Genomic DNA, 18,832 nt, shown 5'->3' with positions numbered 1-18,832 from the left:
TCCAGTGAGCCATACTTGAGCTGATGAGAAGTCTCCAGACATGGTGGCGGCAAGAAGCAGGGAAACGAACCTGGGAAGGAGCGCTGGATCCCGGTGGGGTCGGACGGAAGCCCGGAAGGGCCAAAACCGTAGCGACGTGGAAAGTTCGGAGGCTTGGGCGACTCGAGGCGGAGGCGGGGCTGGGTGAAGAGGGAGGCTATGGCGCGCGGGGCACTGTGGGACACAGTGTGGGCAACGTGGGGCGTGACGGAAGCCTTTTTGGGTCAGACTGTGGCGACGCGGGAAGTCCGGACGCCTTGGCGGCCTGAAGAAGAGGCTTGAGACGTAGGCGCGGGCCGCGGCGCCGGCGGCAATGGCGGAGAGGCCCGAGGACTTAAACCTGCCCAATGCCGTCATCACTAGGATCATCAAGGAAGCGGTGAGCAGCTCTGGCTGGCGGATGGGCCAGGGGCGGAAGGGCGGGCAGCGGGGGAAGCAGGTCTTGGGCCGGCAGCTTTATTCACCCACGCTCTTTTTACAGCTCCCGGACGGTGTCAACATCTCCAAGGAGGCCCGCAGCGCCATCTCCCGCGCTGCTAGCGTCTTCGTGCTGTACGCCACTTCTTGGTGAGGCGGGCTGAGCTAGCCAGAGCTTAGCTGGGGCTGGGGCTGGGGCGTAAGGGAGCCGCAAAGAGACCCCCTGGCCTGTAGTCCACAAACCCCAACAATTGTGCCTTATCTCAGTGCGGGGAAGATTCACCCTTATCCAGTTCTTGCAAGGTCTGAAACAAAATAAAACAGCAAAATTACCCTTTGTACAGGGAAGGGAGGGACTTAACACGTCACCAAAATCCATGCATCTAAGACCTAGGCTTTTCCATACCACCTCTGGTGCCCCTTTTCCATCCCTTACGCGGCAGGAGGGGGTCTGACAGCCCCCTGACGGCCTTTACTCTTTTTCTTTCAGTGCCAACAACTTCGCAATGAAAGGGAAACGCAAGACACTGAATGCCAGTGACGTGCTCTCAGCCATGGAAGAGATGGAGTTCCAGCGGTTCGTTACCCCGTTGAAAGAAGCTTTGGAAGGTAATGACCCTTTCCTTTGTTCAGCCAAGTAGAAGATGTTCACCTGGCCCTGAGTCTTCTCAGCTTGGGTCCCTGTAAGGACAGGAAGTAAGTATTGGATGTGACTCAGAATCAGTCCAGTTGGCACCACCTCAGATCCGATTTGTAATGCTGAGCAGGTTATTTTTCCTTCTCTGCCCCAGCTTTTCTGGTTGTACAGTGGAGTTAGCTGCTGTGGTCTGTTTGGTTCAGCCCTGCCTCCTGACTCCCATCTTCCTCCTTACAGCATATAGGAGAGAGCAGAAAGGCAAGAAGGAAGCTTCAGAGCAAAAGAAGAAGGACAAAGACAAAAAAACAGATGCCGAAGAGCAAGACAAGAGCAGGGATGAGGACAACGATGAAGATGAGGAAAGGCTGGAAGAAGAAGAACAGAATGAAGAGGAGGAAGTGGACAACTAATGGGATGGGAAGACTGGCACCTTGGAAGGTACCACCCTGAAATGTGGTACGTTTGTGAGAAGCTTTTCCCTGCTGGGGCAAATAGTCTTAGCCAGAAGAGCCTGAGAAGATCAAAATAAAACTGACTAAAATTATCAAAACCAGCGCTTCCGTCAGAGCATCAGCACAGCAGAATCCCATTTTGCCAGATCAGTCTGAAGGTAATGACTTTTGGCAAGGGGGATTCTGAGTGGCTAATTTGATTAGTCAATTTGATCTTTTTTGTTTACTTATATATATGGTAGGCGGGTTTTGATCCCCAGTTCCCTTCCCACCCATCCCCCAAAAAAGTAGTAATGACTTCCATGCTGCCTGCTGTGTTCCAGATCACAGGGGTAGTCAAAGCTCAGGAAAAATTGGGGCTTTGAGCATGGTCAGCCTGTTTTGATTGTACAGGATTTGGCAATACTAGCTTGTTAAAGTGGTCAGAATGTGTTTAGCGTTAGGAAACTATAAAAGGTTACAGGAGAAGAATGAAATCTGTTGTCTCTTCACTTGACAGTAACATTAATTGAATTTTGATTTCTCCAGACCCACTTGGCTTGGAGCTCCTCTGTCTTGCTTGGTAGGCATTTGACCTGCTGGCGAGGCTGCGCTCTGGGCACATATGCTTTTGAATCAGCATTGTAGAATGGAATTAGTCAAGCAAGTGTGCCAATAAGTCTTACCAAAAAAAAAAAGATAGTCTTAGATGCACCTCACTGCCTACCACTGTATGGCTTTAGGATTTATGGTCACCTCCTGGAAGGTATAAAATTCCAGGCTTTCTCTTCTTGTAGTCCATTTCCCAGACTTTGACTGTTCGTTTTTCATTCCTCCAATTCATGACAAGTTCCAGACTTTATTTCTTCTAGGCACAACTTTCTCCTTCTGTGCCTTTCCTTTCCTGTCTCTCTTCTGCCTCTCCTCTGTTCCCGATTCCCACTTTCTCTCCCTCCTTTTCTCACATCTGCCAACCCAGGAACTTTGATAACCTGCTTAATGTCCCAAAGTGCAGAAATCTGATGGTGCTCAGGAATCTAATCCCCACTGCAAAAAACCATCCCCTTTAATTGCTTCTAAAGTAACTCTGTTGACCTTTCTTCTGAGTTGTTTTTTTTTTTTTCCTCTTGATATTTGGTGCTCCAAGCACTTTTTTGTTTGTCTCTAAGTTGAGCGCTTGGAGGTTGACAGGTAGTCAAATGTATGTAGTTTGACACTGTTAATTTGTTAAATGAATACAGTCAAAAGTTTGTTGACAAATGAGTGAAGAGTGTTGAGGAAAATTATGCTTTGTACAAATAAAGAACGTTCTTGTTAAAAGTGATGGCTCCTGTTTCATCCTGCCTTTTTATTGTAGGCTTTTGGGGAGGACCCACTGATCATCCCTGTATATAGTTTTTGGAATGTGGACTGGGCCCGATCTTTGTAACTATGGGATCCTGCGCTGCCGTGGATGACCAGCAGATGCTGCTCTTCAACCACAGCAAGAGCTTTCCATGGCTCTGCAGGGCACCCTATGTGTTACTAGTTGCTCAATGACTCAACATTTATTGAGTTCCTACTATGTGTCTGATACTATTCTAAATGCTTTCACACATGAACTCTGAAATCCTATCAAGGAGAACTGCCTTTACCTTCATGATGTCCACCACAATGCTCTGTTACCTCTAATCTACATAACTTTTTCAAATCATGAATTTATAAAGAACATAAAGTTACAACCCAATAGTCATTAGATCTGGTGGCTTTTTCCTTCTCCACAACAGAAACATCCATTCCTAACTCCCATGAGCACCACTCAGCAAAGCTTTCAAGTCCCATCTGGAGTCCTGTGGTTTCCTACCACATCTCTGCTTGCCCCAGCTTCCCCTGTGTAGCTTGCCAAGTAAATCTTCCTGGAACGTTGCTATGTTCTAGTCCCTCACTGCTTCCCATCAAATCCATACTTAAACCCGGTATGCAAAACCTGCTTGAGGAGGGCTTGCCTTCCAGTCTGTTTCTACTTCATTGTTAAGTCTCCAGTCAATGAATCCCCAAAAGAACGCTCCCTCCACATGGCTTTAGGTCTTCCCAAACTTTGACTACCTAAGAAAACATGTTTCCTGAGAGTGGGAAGTGTGACTTAAAACTACAGAATTTAAGAGATGCCTGGCTGGTTCAGTTGGTAGAACCTGTGAGTCTTGACCTCGAGGTGGTAAGTTTGAGCCCAATGCTGGGTGTAGAGACTCCTTTTAAAAAGAAAAAAAAAAAAAAAAAAACTAGGAAGAATCTGAGGTTATCAACCAATTTTTTCCAAGTACACTTTTATCATTCCTGTAGTGGTATCTGAAGTTTGAAGGTTGCTTACTAGGTTAAGGCAAAAATCTCATCTTTTGTAAGCCACAGCCCTTCATGCCTAGAGATTCTGATCTGGATTTGGAGGGTGGGAAGGTTACCATTTTTACCCACACAAAATTACGTTTGCAGGGGCATCTGGCTGACCCAGTTGGCAAAGCGTGCAACTCTTGATCTCGGAGTTATAAGTTTGAGCCCCACGTTGGGTGTAGAGATTACTTAAAAAAAAATTAGGCACCTGGGTGGCTCAGTTGGTTAAGTGTCCGACTTTGGCTCACGTCATGATCTCTGTCCTCAGATCCAGCCCTGCGTGAGGTTCCCCACTCTGGGGAGTCGGCTTCTCCCTCTCCCTCTGCCCCTCCTCTGCTTGTGCACACACACTCTCAAATAAATAAAATCTTTTTTTTAATTTACTTTTGGGGGCGCCTGGGTGGCTCAGTCATTGGGCATCTGCCTTTGGCTCAGGTCATGATCCCGGGGTCCTGGGATCGAGCCCCGTATCGGGCTCCCTGCTCCACGGGAAGCCTGCTTCTCCCTCTCCCACTCCCCCTGCTTGTGTTCCATCTCTCGCTCTGTCTCTCTCTGTCAAATAAATAAAATCTTTAAAAAAAAAATGAATAAATAAGTAAATAAAAATTACTTTTGCAGCCTAATCCTATTTTTGCTGATGAGAGATTAAGGCTCATCAGAGAAAAGTGACTTACTTGCTCAAGATCTTACCACTAACTTATGAAAGCTAGGGTCCTGTTCTAGTGGCCCATGGCCTTGTTTCTATTTATTTTTTTCTTTAATTGAACTTTTTACTTTGGAACAATTTTAGTTTTCAGAAAAGTTGCAGAGTGCAGAGAGTTCCCATGTAATCACCCAGCTTTCCCTCATTTTGACATCTTACGTAACCACAGTACATTCATCAAAACTGAGAAGAACTACCAAATACCGAACTATTTGTATTTCACCAGTTTTTCTGCTAACACCCTTTTTTGTTCCAGGAGCCATTCCAGAATACCGCATTGCATTCAGTGAACCAATTTTATCTTCTTTTTTTTTAATCAGGGTTTTTTTTTGAAGATTTTATTTATTTGAGGGCGCCTGGGTGGCTCCATTGGTTGGGCGACTGCCTTCAGCTCAGGTCATAATCCTGGAGGCCCAGGACCTAGTCCTGCATCGGGCTCCCAGCTCAGCAGAGAGTCTGCTTCTCCTGACCCTCCCCCCTCTTATGTTCTCTCTCTCTAATAACTAAATAAAATCTTAAAAAAAAAAAAAGAGCCCCAAAAGAGTGAAAATTTTAAGAATGCCGCTGTTTGGTGTAATCTGTTTCAAAATCTGTTTCAATCTATTTCAAAAAAATTAAAAAAAAAAAAATTTATTTTTTTTTTAAGAGTGCAAGCAAGCGGGGCGCCTGGGTGGCTCAGTTGGTTAAGCAACTGCCTTCGGCTCAGGTCATGATCCTGGAGTCACGGGATCGAGTCCCACATCGGCTCCCTGCTCAGCATGGAGTCTGCTTCTCCCTCTGACCCTCCTCCCTCTCATGCTCTCTGTCTCTCATTCTCTCTCTTGCAAATAAATAAAATCTTAAAAAAAAAAAAAAATTAAGAGTGCAAGCAAGCGAGGAGGGGGAGGGGCAGAGGAAGAGAGCGAATCTCCAACAGACTCCCTGTTGAGTGTGGAGCCCACCGCCAGCCCTGAGATCATGACCTGAGCCGAAACCAAGAGTCAGATGCCCAACTGACTGAGCCACCCAAGTGCCCCCCAATTTTATCTTTTAATTGGGATGATATTCATGGAACATAAAATTAACCATTTTTACATGACCAATTCAGGGCATTTAGCACATTCACAATGCTGTACAACCACTACTTCTATCTAGTTCCAAAATGTGTGCATCACCCCAAAACAAAACCCTGTACCTGTCAAGCACTTACTACCCATGCTTCCCTCCCTTCAGCCCCTGGCAACCACTCATCTCTATTTTTATGCACTTCACAGCATTTAGCACAATGCCATATACCTACCTGGGAAGCACTCAAAATAGTTCAGTAGGTTTTTTGGGTTTTGTGGGTTGTTTTGTTTTTTACTTTTTATTAAAGTATAACATACTTACTAAATGGTGCAGATAAATGTAGAGCTTGATGAATTTGCACAAACATCCATGTAACTCACACTCAGATCAATAAACAACATGACCAGCACCTTAATAAGCCCCTATGGTCTCCCTTCCGGGCACTTCCAATCTTCCCCAATGGTAATCGCTATCCTGACTTCCAACAGCACAAGTGAATTTTGCCTGGTTTGTATTTCATATAAATGAAATCATACGATATGTACTCTTGTGTCTGACTCCTTTTGCTCAACATAATGTTTAAGATTTATTCATATTGTTGCATTCACAATACTTTTTGTGGATAAGATTGAAAGATTAAGGTAAAATTATTTTCAGAAACCTGGGGTAGGGTAGAGAATGGAAACAGGTCTTTCTGCCAAGAATAAGAGAGACATGTGAAAAACAGATTACACCAAACAGCAGCATTCTTTTTTTTTTTAAGATTTTATTTATTCTGAGAGAGGGAGTGTGAGCATGAGTGGGGGGAGGAGCAGAGGCAGAGGGAGAAGCAGACTCCCCACTGAACAGGGAGCCCAATGTGGGGCTCGATCCCAGGAACTCAGGATCATGACCTGGGCTGAAGGCAGATGCTTAACCGGCTGAGCCACCCAGGTGCCCCCCAAACAGCAGCATTCTTAAATTTCTCACTCTTTTTGGGCTCTTTGAGGTAGCTCCTAATTATGCTTAGTTACCAATAAACTCAGAGATGGAACAGGTGTCATGAAAGAAATGAGCAGGGACTCTCAACTATGAGCTGAAGGAACCTGACTAGCAGGCGCTGCAGAGAAAGTCCAGTGTGACATGGGGCAAATTATTTAATCTCCCTGGAGATTGTCTTCCCAGTCTGTAAAATGAGGATAGTAACATAGTTGTCATCAAAATTAGATAAGTGAATGCAAAACGCATGGTACTGTCCCTGACTCTTAAATGCACAAAAAATAGGACTTCATTTCCACCATCTCCCTTATTTGACCACAGATCAGAACTCTAGTAGCCGGAAATTACGCAGGTCTTATTTCCCTAGCATGCATTAAACCTCTCTGCCTCTTTAACTTGGAATATAAAGAGGTATAAAACAGGTTTGGAGCACCGATTTTGAGAAATAAAATCTGAGAGGAAGTGTAATACAACCAGCCCACTGGCCTCTTCAGCAAGTCAAAGTCAGCTTTTCTATAATGCCCTGATCCATCTTTATAAAGGCATTCCTTTGCTAGGGTACTGATCTCCATCCCTACTTCACCCATCCAATTCTACTAGCTCACCCAAGCCCCATAAGCCTCACCAGTTCCCTCTGGCCCCTGCACATACTCTGCCCAAACCCCGCACAGACCTTCCAGTCAAATCTCGCACTGTACCCATCCTAGGTCGGTTTGATGCACCTTTCAGACTTAGAGCTTTTCCAGAGTGCCCATGTCTTTCACATCACATCTCTCAATCCATAACACAGAGCAAGCCCTGAGTAATTACTCTGGAATTAATTTTCTCTGAAAACCTGGAAGGCAGCCTGGTGCTGAACTCAACAGCTTTTAAAATATTCAGTCTGCAAAAATGGACTTAGCTATTGTGTTAGGCGTTAAGGGGTTGCTCTAATGTCCTTGACACCAATTATTCTTTCAACAATTAACCAGAGCCAAGTATGCGCTAGGCTGGGAAGAGGAGGGCGGTAAGGAGAGCCTCGGGGCTGTAACCGCGGGCTGCACCCCGCCCGCACCGCCCCTGCGCCCCGACGTGGGCTCGGGTGGGCCTTCAGCCACCAAAGCTGCGGCCCCCTAGGGGGTGGGGCGCGGACCCGGCAGCTCTCCCGCAACCCGATTGGCCAGGCCTCGAGGTGCATGGGCGGAGCCGCGGCCGGAGTTGACCAGCACGCGGGCAGAGAGCCCGCAGAGGGCGTGGCTTGCACGCCGGTCGGGGCGGGCTGCAAGGGGGGGGAGCTGCTTCCGGGTGAGCCGCCCCGCCCCCACGTGGGCCCCGGGAGACTAGAACGCGCTACGGCGGTGGCGGGAGCGGCAGCTGGGAGCCCTTGAGGAAGCAGGTGAGTGGGGGCCGGACTCAGGGAGATGGCGGGCTTGGAGGTGGGGCTGTGACACGAAGAGTCCCTTGTCCCCAGGCCCCAATGTGCCGTGCGCCTGAAGCGCTGGCGGTGCAGCCGGGGACAGAGTCCTTGTGGAGCCCTTGTTTGGACTCTTAGATTGCCCTGCTGCAGCCGGGATTGGGGTCCCCGCGTGGCTGTACCCTTGGGGGCTTGGCTCCGGGCTCTGCCTCTCCTCTCTGGGGTCCACTCCCTTGGAGGCGCCTAGGGCATTCTCCATCGGTACAGAACCCAAAGTGCCTCGAAGGACGGGGGAGGGAAGTGGAGGTAGTAACAGTTGCTTTGTGCGAGACTTAGACATAAGTCACATCCACTGGCCCATTAAGTCTACAACAACCCTTTGAGGTCGGTTCAAGTCACCATTTACCAGGTGCAGAAACTGAGATCACACAGCTGGGAAGTGACGGGATTAGGATTTGAACCCATGTCTGCAGCTCCAAAACCCATGTGCTTAACCGTCAGGCTGCCAAGTGCAGCCAAGTCCAGAGTCAACGTTCTATCTCCTTTTTCCCCAACCCCTTCATCCAGAATTCTGCACACGGCCACTGCTGCTGGTAAGCGCAGCTTTGAAATCTGTACTTAAAGTATCGAGGTGGGCACTGAGGTCTGGGCTGCTGAAGACCTGGATTCTAGCCCCAGATCTGCTGCTGACCCCTTGCCTGATCTTGGGCCAGTGTCTCTCTTTCTCTGAGCCCAGTTTCATCATCGTTTCAATTATGTAATCAACAAGCTTGAAGGATCCTCTTAGCCAAGATATTCTAGGAGTCTGTGGAACTGGCAGATTCTCCCTGCAGCTCCAGATGGCTAAACCCAGAAGAGGTTGGGCTCTTCAAAGCCCTACCTAGGTTAAGCAAGGCCTGGGTCTCATGCTTCTCTTTAATCCCTGTATCTAGCACTGGGGCAAGTCCAGGGTAGATATTCAGGAAATGCTGATTGAATAAACAGGCAGTTAGTTGGTCCCTTTTCAGAACTGCCTGACGTCTGCTATCCTGGGCCCTTCTGGGGCTTTGGATTTCTCAGGCCTGGCCACCTTCCACCTTAGCTGGCCCTCCTGACTGCCTTCTCCCCAGCTGGCAGCTCCCAACCGTCTGTGCCAAGACAACAGCCTCTGAAATCCTCAGCAGAGCACAGCATGGTGGGGGGGGGGGTGGTTTCAGGCCTGCAGCTCCTTCTAACCCTCCTCCCCACGGTGTCAGCTCTTAGGGCCCAACTTTGTTACTCCCAGATTGGGGAAGTTGCCTTCTAAGGAAGGAGATACCTTCATAATCAGTCTGCAGAGCTGCCTCTTCCATGAAGCCGTGCTTGACTCCTAGAGACACAGGCCCCTCCCATAGATAGCATCTAGTCCACCCCTCTGCTGCAGTCTCTGGTTATCACTTCACACCACAGAAGCTGCTGGAAGGCAGAGACCCCACCTGAGATATCTTGGAAGACCCTGTGGCTTCCAAGATAGAAAAGTTCTTCCAAGATAGAAAGTTCTCCCTCCCGGGTATGGAGCAGAACACACAGCTGTGTGGACTCTGGGGAGTAGGGGGGGGCTACTTCCAGCTCACTTCTGCTCCTAATGATGATAAAAGTAGGTACACGTTCCCTGGGCTGCTCTAATCTCATTTCTGCAGCTTTGCAAGTTTGATAGTATCATTCCCATTTTATAGGTTATGAAATAAAGACTCTGAAAGGCCAGCAGCCTTGCCCAAAGTCACACACAGAACACAGAGCAGATGTGGGACTGTGTGACCCTGAAACAAGGTTCTTTCTGCACTGCCCTGTCCTACCTTCCAGCTAAGCTAACCTGTTCTCATGTGGGTGAACATAGGTGCTGGGTCCCAAGGTGACTTGCTACTGTCTTCAGTGAGGTGTCACAGGACTTAAGCTGTGGCTTGGAGGCTCCCTTGATTTGGAAGAAGTGCCCTCCCAAGTATGTAGAAATCTCCCAGTCTTGAGGGACGTTTTGCAAAGCAAAACCTTGGCATGGATTTGGCTCTGCAAACAGGCAGCTCTGGCTCAGGGGCTGTTTTTCTGTTCCACAGATACTTATTAAGTTCCTGCTGTAACAGAATGCCCATGTGTGGTTGAGGTGACAGGGCACTGGACTAGAAGGCAGGAGACTCATGGTCAGGGCCAGCTCTGCACCTCACTCACTGCTCAATGTCAAACAAGTCCTGTCGCCTCTCTGCACCTCATTTTCCACTTCAGAATGTAAGAGATGAACAGCATTGGTGATTTTCAATGTTTTAAAATTTTTCTCAGCACTGACACCCGTTTCTCAAAGCAAATCTCTCCCTAACCCTAAAATTAAACAGATGTAAATAGAAGTGCCCTAGTCAGGTTCCTCCTCACACTCTCACCCTTCTCCCTTGCCCCTCCCTTGCCCCTCCCACCAACCCCCCCCCCACCTCCTCATGGTACAATTGGGGCTGCAAAGCTCCTGAGCAGCCCTGCTCTGCTGCTTCTGATCGGCAGAAGGCATGTGCTTGCCCAGCCTTCTAAAACAGATGGGGAGTTGAGGCCAGTAGAATGCAGCTTTGGATTCCAGAAGCCAGAGTCCTGCTACAAAGGTTGTTCTCTGGGAAGTGAATCAGAGGCGTGTTCAAAAAACAACTTGACTCTCCAGAATGACATGGAGCAAGTCACTTAACCTCTCAGAGCCTCCTAGTTTCCTTATTAGTGAAAGTTGGAATAGTCTCTGCAGTGAAATGAGATACCTAGTCCAGTGCCCAGCACATAACATACGCTCAGTATATTTTTCTCTTGTGTATCCTCCATCTCTCTGACTCACCAGGCAGATAGTATAGCCAGAGAGATGCTTGAGGAATCAAGTGTTCATCAGGACTATGGGGTATGGTAGATAAAACCCTGTACTCATTGTCTAGAACAGATTCAAATTCTGGCTCATTTACTAACCAACTGTGTGGTCTTGGGCAAAAGACTTAACCTCTCTGAGCTGAGCTAACCCATAGCAGACCTGACAGCCAATCTTGCACAAAATGGGCACTCGGGACCTTCTATCTGCCACCTGACTGATTGCTCATCTGGGGGTTGGGACATCTTTGGGGAGGCCTGACTTGCCTCTGTGTCAGATGATGTGGCTTGCTGGAGGGGGTGTGGTGGTAGGGTGGGTCCCTCTGTGGCTCCTGATAACCCCAACCCTGCCAAGGAGGAGTATTGGATAAAAATGGGCCCCTGAGCTGGTTGGGAGGGAGCTAAAGGGACCTGAGAGACGAGATAAAAGGCATGATCAGTGTACTAGGGGACCCCCACTCCCCACTCACCACCTGGGAGATGACACTTGGGCTTATAGGCCTGTTTTAGCCTCGTACCTCACTAAGTGTAACCTTGAATAAGTCCTTGCCTTGAGGTCCCATTCATACAAGGAGACATGGGTGGCTCCTTTACCCCCCTCCTTGGCTACTGGGTATTTCCCCAGGCACCTCCAAAAGCTCAGCTCCCAACCACCCTCTTCCTGCCTTGTCCCTGTCTCCATTGCCCTCTGGGTCACACAAGCTCAGAGCATCCGCCCCAAGAGACTGCCTCTTGGCTGCCTTACGATGGCCCTTCCCTCTCCTCCCCTCCCCACTCCCCCCTGGAGTGTCTGCGCTCCTTTGCTCAGTCAGCTCTGCCCCTCCTGCAAGAATTAGCCTCCTCAAGCCAGGCTCTGAGCAGGCCACTCCCCCACCCCCCTCCTCATCTTCCCCGTCCTCAGTCTGGCCTTCTCTTGTCCCCTCCCTGGTACACACATCTTCTGTTGCGTCCTCAGTCCTCCCAGCAGCCCACGGCCATTCCTCCTTGCGCACCCTTGCCCCTTTCTTCCCTTCCTGAGGGAACATTCTCCCCTTTCCCTCTGCCAAGCTGAACCCACTCATCCCGAAAAACCAAGTTGAAGCCCCGTCTTCTTCCAACAAGCTTCTTCCAACCTCCAAACTCGCCTCGGAGCTCATGGTTCACTTAGGGCAGCTCCTGTCTGAGACGCACTCCATCAGCCCTACCTGCCCAAACAATTTATTGCCTCCTCGATGAGAAACCACATGTGCGGGTGCCCGGCATGGCCTGGCACGCAGTAGGTGCTCAAGAAACATGTGCATGCCCCAGCTTCCTTCTGTCTTTTAGCGCTTGTCTTGTACTTCATGTAGTTAAATATTTACCCTGTGGCAGAGTGCTGGGGGGGACGGTGCAGAAATGAGCTCACCATGGACCATGCCCTGCAGAAGCTCTGTCTCCTGGAATGAGCTAAAATAGATCCACAGAGAGCTGTTATGTAAGAGAGATTATGATCTGGGCAAGAGAAGCTTCAGCGGGAGAGGGAAGGTGGGCACCGGGTAGGAGTTGGGGCTGAGGAGGTGGTGCAGAGAGCAGGACCTTTTAGGTTAAGGGAGCGGGGTGAGCAGAACCAGAAAGCGGCCAAATGTGGCTGGTGCTTGGGGAACAGCAGGAGGCGCTCAGGCTGGAAAAGAAAGCTTCAACGGCCCCCCTGCAGGGGTTCTGTCTGTCTGTCTTCTCAGGCACCTGCTAGTTAATCCTCTTAGTGTGCGTTGTGCCTGACGAGACGTCTCTGTACCAGGGTGTTAATAGTGCTTTTCTCTAGAGGTAGAATTACAGGCGATTTTTCTCTTGCTTGCTTATCTAAAATTTCTGCCAAGCACCTGCACATTTTTTATGGAATAAACAAAGTTTAAATGTTGTCTAGGTCAGTGCTTCTCATACTAATTTCCAATCCATCACAGATTGATTTTTTTTAAATAAAATACAAAAAAAAAATTGTATTGAATTGCTGGAGAAATATCATTTTATTTATTTATTTTTTAAAGATTTTATTTATTTACTTGACAGAGAGAGAGAGAGCGCACAAGCAGGGGGAGTGGCAGACAGAGGGAGAGGGCGAAGCAGGCTTCCCACTGAGCAGGGAGCCCGATGCAGGGCTCGATCCCAGGACCCCGGGATCATGACCTGAGCTGAAGGCAGACTGTCAACTGACTGAGCCACCCAGGCGCCCTGAGAAATGTCATTTTTTTAATTTTATTTTATTTATTTATTTGACAGAGCAAGAGAGGGAACACAAGCAGGGGGAGCGGGAGAGGGAGAAGCAGGCTTCCCACTGAGCAGGGAGCCCGATGCGGGGCTCGATCCCAGGACCCTGGTATCATGACCTGAGCCGAAGGCAGACCCTCAACCGACTGAGCCACCCAGGCGCCCCAAGAAATGTCATTTTAGAAAAAGAGAGACACCATAGAAAATACAAGCTGAAATCTTAGATTATTCGGTTCCGATCGCTAGGGAAGTTTCCAGAGGGCCCACTTCCTTTCCTCCACTTACCCTTGTCACAGACCAGCAGGGATTGGCGAGCTGTGCTACGGGGAGCACTGGCCAGAGAGCTGGGGAGGCAAGAATCGGGAAGAGCGTGGGGGTATGGGACCATCCCCTGGGGACAGGGACCGTGTCTCACGTGCATCCTGTTGTGTCCCCCCCCCCCCCCCAGAGCTGAGCGCACAGCTGATGCCCCGGGAGTCCACGCTGCCCACCATGCAGCCCCAGTCGGTTCTGCACAGTGGCTACTTCCACCCACTGCTTCGCACCTGGCAGGCAGCCGCCTCTCCCCTCAGCGCCTCCAACCTCATCTATCCCATCTTTGTCACGTGAGTCCCCAGGAATGGTCCAGGCCTCGGATCTGCTGGTGTGTGTGTGTGTGTGAGAGAGAGAGAGAGAGAGAGAGAGAGAGAGAGAGGGAGAGAGAGTGGGTTCAGGACAACCGTCTTAGGAATCAAACAAACTAGGAAAGAACTGAGTCTTCCCATCCGGAAAATAAGGATAATAACCCTGGCCCGCCATCCTTGCGGTAAGACAGAAGCGGAGAAGGCGTTCGTTCTGTAGGTTGTAAAGAGCTGTGTACGTGTAAGAGGTGGCAGCCATGATTATTCCTAATAGCAATGGCTGACATTTATTGACTGCTGACTGTGTACCAGGTACTGTGCTAAGCAGCGTACATGGATCATCTCCTTCAGTCCTGACAGTTTTCATATGAGGGAAGAATGGATATTGTTCCCTAGAGTGTTCTCTCCACGAGGGCAAGGATTTGTGTCTGTTTTGTTCACTTTGTATCTCCAGAGAGTAAATAGTACCTGGCACATAGTAAGGCCATTCATTCACCATTCGTTGAATGAATGAACGAATCCACCCAAATACAGATGAAGGGCCCTGAGGCTCAAAGAGATGGTGCAACTTGGCCCAGGTCACCCAGCCAGTAAGTGGCTGGGATCGCAGGCAAGGGCCTTCTGACTTCAGAATCCCAAGTTTGTAGCCACTTGACTCCTTCGTATGATTTAGTGTTCTTTTAGTTCTTTTAGTCCCGTTGCTTCTGTTGTCACTGTCACTCTCGCTGTTCCTATTATTATTTCAGGCCCTGGGCTTGGCCAGGCAGGGAACCAGACACTGGACCCCAACCTCCTCCCTCCATCCCCACTTTCATACTCCTTCCCAGCTCCCCAGCCATCCCTCCCGGTCACTCCCTCACCACCGGCCCCTCCCACAGCTACCAGTCCATAGCCCACCCCCCACCCCCCGCTCTTGCAGGGACGTTCCCGATGACGTACAGCCCATCGACAGCCTCCCAGGAGTAGCCAGGTAGGAGATGTGGTGGGGAGGGCCGGGGGAGGGTGGCGGGAGAGATTTCCCAGCTGGAGGTGCCAGGAAGCAGACCCAGGAGGTAGAAGATCTGGAGGAGCTCACTTCAGCTCAGTAGAGAAAAGGGTTTTCTCGGGGCCAAAGTTGTTCGAGAACAGAAGAGGCAGCCCCATAAAGGAATGAGCAGCCCATTCATCCACCAGAGACATCATAGCAGAGTCTATTGCAAAGGAGAGCTGAGCTGCAAATGGGAGTTCAGTAAGAACCTTCCACAGCTAAGTTCCATAGCTCTGCTTCTGGGGGCCTTGGTTTTCCCATCTGTTTGGTGGGCGCATTCCCACCCCTCCCTGGACTGTGGGGCTTGAGCTCTCCTGGTGCCGTGTGCAGCACAGAGGGGTGAGGGGGGACCCTTGCCTGCCACTTGCCTCATCTCAGCCCCTCTGTCCCACCTCCACGCAGGTATGGTGTGAACCGGCTGGAAGAGATGCTGAAGCCCCTGGTGGAAGAGGGTCTGCGCTGTGTCCTGGTCTTTGGAGTCCCCAGCAGAGTCCCCAAGGTGGAGAATCAGAAGCAGAGTTCGAGGGGAAGACAAGGGAGGGTCGGGTGAGGGTGAGCTGAGCTCCCACATGGACCGTGTCCTCAGTACGGCCTTGTGCTGGCCCTGGGGCGTGGGCACGGGGACATGGCCCCCTGCTTGATGATAGCACCCGCCTTGGGACAGGAAGCTAAATAGGGCCATGCCACCCTGACTGGGCAGGTCAAGTGCCCTGTGCAAAATGGGGACAGTCCTTACTGCATCCTCGTGCAGGGAGCTGGGCTCTGTGAGGTCTGGCCATCCTGCGGACGTACCTCTTTACCCTTCCCCTGCCACTAGGATGAGCGGGGTTCTGCAGCCGACTCCGAGGACTCCCCAGCTGTCGAGGCCATCCGCCTGTTGCGCAAGACCTTCCCCAGCCTCCTGGTGGCCTGCGATGTCTGCTTGTGCCCCTACACCTCTCATGGTCACTGTGGTGAGCTCCCTCCCTTCACCTGCCCTGCTCCACCTGCACTCCCTCCACCTAGTCCTCCTCTGGGTGGGCTGGGCCAGGGACCGAGATGCTCCCCCAAACCCAGCTGTCTGTCCTGCAGGGCTCCTGAGCAAGAATGGGGCATTCCAGGCTGAGGAGAGCCGCCAGCGGCTGGCGGAAGTGGCACTGGCCTATGCCAAGGCAGGTGAGTGAGCCACCGGCAGCTCCGGGTCGGGGAGGTGGCAGAGCGGATAGGAGGATCCCAGAGTTCTGAAGGCCACCCTCTGCCCCTCAGGATGTCAGGTGGTAGCCCCGTCGGACATGATGGACGGACGTGTGGAAGCCATCAAGGAGGCTCTGATGGCCCATGGACTTGGCAACAGGGTAGGGGCGGGGAGTGTGGCGAGGGGTGCGGGGAAGGTACAGCGAAAGCCTGGACCAGCCCTATCCCCGTATCTGCTAAGAATCCCGGAAGTGAAGACAGCCCTGGACGAGGCCTTTGAGATCCGTCTCAACCTCCGTACTTCACGTGGGGAAATCAAGGCCCAGAGCTTTAATGGGACTAGACCGCAGGCATTCCACTTCCCAGCCTACATGCTTCCTCTCCCTGTCACCTCACCCTGGGACGCCTGAAAAGCGCTGCCTGGACCTTGACCCTGTTTGTCTCCTGTAGGTATCAGTGATGAGCTATAGTGCCAAATTTGCGTCCTGTTTCTACGGACCTTTCCGGTGAGTGGGGGTCGGCAGGGGTCTGCTTTCGAGCTTCCCCTGACCTGTTCGCCCCAAGCCGGACACCCCCCACCCCGTGCTGATGCCTCTGCTTCCCAGGGACGCAGCTCAGTCCAGCCCAGCCTTTGGAGACCGCCGCTGCTACCAGCTGCCACCGGGAGCCCGAGGCCTGGCCCTCCGAGCGGTGGTGAGTGACCAGAGCTTGAGCCCACTGGCCGGTCCCCCCCCCACCTTGCCTCCTGGGCCCTCCCCACAGAGTATTTCGTCCCTTAGGCCCGGGACGTACGGGAAGGAGCCGATGTGCTCATGGTGAAGCCGGGCATGCCCTACCTGGACATCGTGCGGGAGGTGAAGGACAAGGTGAGCAGGCAGGGGCCCAGGGACATGAGCGGGTTTGTCCGCAGACTCTGGGATCTCAGGCTCAGAGACTGCAGACCCCCTGGGTTCAGAGCGACCTGGCCCTGAGCAGGAAGCCTGCCACGGCACCCCTGCCCAGGAACCACCATGGGCATCTGCCCCAGGGCTGGCCGGAGCCTTCAAGCTGCTGTGCTTTCACAGTTCAAGAATGGGGCGCCTGGGGGGCTCAGTTGGTTGAGCGTCTGACTCTTGGTTTTCGCTCAGGTTGTGGGGTTGAGCATTGGGCTCTGCACTCAGTGGGGAGTCTGCTTGGGGTTCTCTCTCTCCCTGTCCCTCTGCCCCTCCCCGCTCTAAAATAAATAAATCTTTAAGGAAAAAAAAAGAACGGGCCCGGCTGCCAACAGTAGGGACACGGCATGGGGCTCAAGATGCTCTCAGGTTGGGTGCCTGGGTGGCTCAGTTGGTTAAGCGACTGCCTTCGGCTCAGGTCATGATCCTGGAGTCCCGGGATCGAGTCCCGCATCGGGCTCCCTGCTCAGCAGAGAGCCTGCTTCTCCCTCTAACCCTCCTCCCTCTCATGCTCTGTCTCTCATTCTCTCTCTCGCAAATAAATAAAATCTTAAAAAAAAATAAAAAAATAAAAAAAAAGATGCTCTCAGGTTCGGCAGGCAGGAAGGGACACTCCCAGAGGTTCCACACTTCCACCTGTCCACCCGCCACTGCTTTTCCACAGCACCCTGAGCTCCCACTTGCCGTGTACCATGTTTCTGGAGAGTTCGCCATGCTGTGGCATGGAGCCCGGGCCGGGGCGTTTGATCTCAAGGCTGCTGTCCTGGAGGCCATGACCGCCTTCCGCCGCGCAGGTAAACAGGGGCGCTGGGGCTTCCTGACCTGTGCCACGGGGCTGATGGGCACTTTGCCCAGAGGACAAAATAAAGTCATGAGACAGCCTGGAGTCTTAGGCCTGGGGATACCAGTGATCTAGAGAGAGACAGGGTGAGGAGGGGCCGTGGAGCTGCAGAACCCAACGTGCGACAGTGAAGAAAGCAGAGCCGTCCGTTACTTTTTGGTGTTGAGACCTTAGCCGAGGCGCCTCTGTGCACCTCAGTGACCTTGTCTGCAGACCGGGGATAAAATACCCGAGGCGTGTCGCCTGGAGCATTGTGGGAGGGGATGCGTGTCATTGGCATGTGCTCACCACTCCACAAATGGGAGCTGGTGGTGCCGGTGTGCACACAGCATGGGAAGGGCCCTTATGACGTACTCATTTCTCCCTCTGTGCGTTTCATACGACGGCAAACTGAGGCCCAGCAAGAGAAAATGACTTGCCCAGGGTCACACAGCGCGCAGAGCTCGAACTGACCGGAGCTGGGCTCTGTCATATGTTCTGACGCCCACGGGCTTTGTCTCTTCGTGGTAGCCGCCTGCCCCCTCCTTGGCCCCGGTCTCCCCGAAGTTTAGCCCCCAGCTGATGCCTGGCCCCTCCCCGCTTCCTGCTTCTGTCCCCCCACAGGTGCTGACATCATCATCACCTACTACACGCCTCAGCTGTTGCAGTGGCTGAAGGAGGAGTGATGGCGACCACGTACAAGAGTAATAGCTAGAACTTTTAAAAGGTCCCGGGGCCTTGGAGAAGTGAAAACCAAAGTAAATGCTGCTTTAGAACTGTGCCCTCATGCCCTCTTCCTACTCACGTGCTGGCAGGCGCCCAGCAGCCCTGGGTGCTTTCTGCCAGCCTGCCCCCCTCTTACCACTCGAGCCTCCCAGGCTCCCCCAGGCTTCCCCATGCCCCCGCTGGGTCAGCTCCTTCGTCTGGCGTGGCCTCAGCCTGAACGCCACCAGGAGGTAAGGGCGCAGGCTTGGTGGGGCCTTGGAGCGGGGCTTGGAGCGTTAGGGGTAGAGGAGGGCAAGTTGCACCTTGTATCATGAGAAGCTCTGGAAAGCCTGAGGCCTCTGGCAGCTGTCTGAGCTGGGCGCCGGGACGGAGGCCTAGAAAGACATCTTCAGGTTTAGAGTTGACATTTGCCTCGATTCCACTGGAAGGTGATTCCCACACAGGCCCATGTTGCCAGGCTG

At 51.6% G+C, this 18,832-nt stretch overlaps 2 protein-coding genes across 3 annotated transcripts; both read left to right on the top strand.

Moving 5' to 3' along the window:
* Positions 1-5: 5 nt before the first annotated feature.
* On the top strand, positions 6-2,848 carry POLE3 (DNA polymerase epsilon 3, accessory subunit). Its single transcript, XM_045882977.3, has 5 exons — positions 6-143; positions 268-418; positions 521-606; positions 947-1,065; positions 1,331-2,848. The coding sequence occupies exons 2-5, from the start codon at positions 353-355 to the stop codon at positions 1,501-1,503; spliced, it is 444 nt and encodes a 147-aa protein (XP_045738933.1). The 5' UTR covers positions 6-143; positions 268-352; the 3' UTR covers positions 1,504-2,848.
* Positions 2,849-7,852: 5,004 nt separating this feature from the next.
* ALAD (aminolevulinate dehydratase) lies at positions 7,853-18,426 on the top strand. Of its 2 annotated transcripts, XM_045882973.3 has the most exons (12): positions 7,853-7,991; positions 13,522-13,678; positions 14,613-14,663; positions 15,123-15,219; positions 15,538-15,673; positions 15,792-15,875; positions 15,966-16,054; positions 16,344-16,399; positions 16,499-16,586; positions 16,673-16,759; positions 17,490-17,619; positions 18,270-18,426. In XM_045882973.3, exons 2-12 carry the CDS (start codon positions 13,539-13,541, stop codon positions 18,329-18,331), a joined length of 1,020 nt encoding a protein of 339 aa, XP_045738929.1. In that variant the 5' UTR covers positions 7,853-7,991; positions 13,522-13,538; the 3' UTR covers positions 18,332-18,426. The 2 variants fall into 2 exon arrangements, with proteins under 2 accessions (XP_045738929.1, XP_045738932.1); XM_045882976.3 differs by lacking the exons at positions 7,853-7,991; positions 13,522-13,678; positions 14,613-14,663 and adding an exon at positions 14,780-14,921.
* The last annotated feature ends 406 nt before the right edge of the window (positions 18,427-18,832 follow it).

The sequence above is a fragment of the Mirounga angustirostris genome, unplaced genomic scaffold (assembly GCF_029215605.1).
Source record: "Mirounga angustirostris isolate CCGP_5_RB_7025 unplaced genomic scaffold, mMirAng1.0.hap1 SCAF_15, whole genome shotgun sequence".
Lineage (NCBI taxonomy): Eukaryota > Metazoa > Chordata > Mammalia > Carnivora > Phocidae > Mirounga > Mirounga angustirostris.
Note: the sequence above shows the minus strand (reverse complement) of the source record. Positions and strands in the feature narration are given on the sequence as shown.

Bases quoted from the DNA above. Each gene is read 5' to 3' on its own strand.
- ALAD (XM_045882973.3), top strand. From the start codon at position 13,539: ATGCCCCGGGAGTCCACGCTGCCCACCATGCAGCCCCAGTCGGTTCTG. The intron at 14,664-15,122 runs GTAGGAGATGTG...ACCTCCACGCAG, and splicing joins AGCCTCCCAGGAGTAGCCAG to GTATGGTGTGAACCGGCTGG. The intron at 16,587-16,672 runs GTGAGTGACCAG...TTCGTCCCTTAG, and splicing joins GCCTGGCCCTCCGAGCGGTG to GCCCGGGACGTACGGGAAGG.
- POLE3 (XM_045882977.3), top strand. From the start codon at position 353: ATGGCGGAGAGGCCCGAGGACTTAAACCTGCCCAATGCCGTCATCACT. The intron at 607-946 runs GTGAGGCGGGCT...TTTTTCTTTCAG, and splicing joins GTGCTGTACGCCACTTCTTG to TGCCAACAACTTCGCAATGA. The intron at 1,066-1,330 runs GTAATGACCCTT...TCCTCCTTACAG, and splicing joins GTTGAAAGAAGCTTTGGAAG to CATATAGGAGAGAGCAGAAA.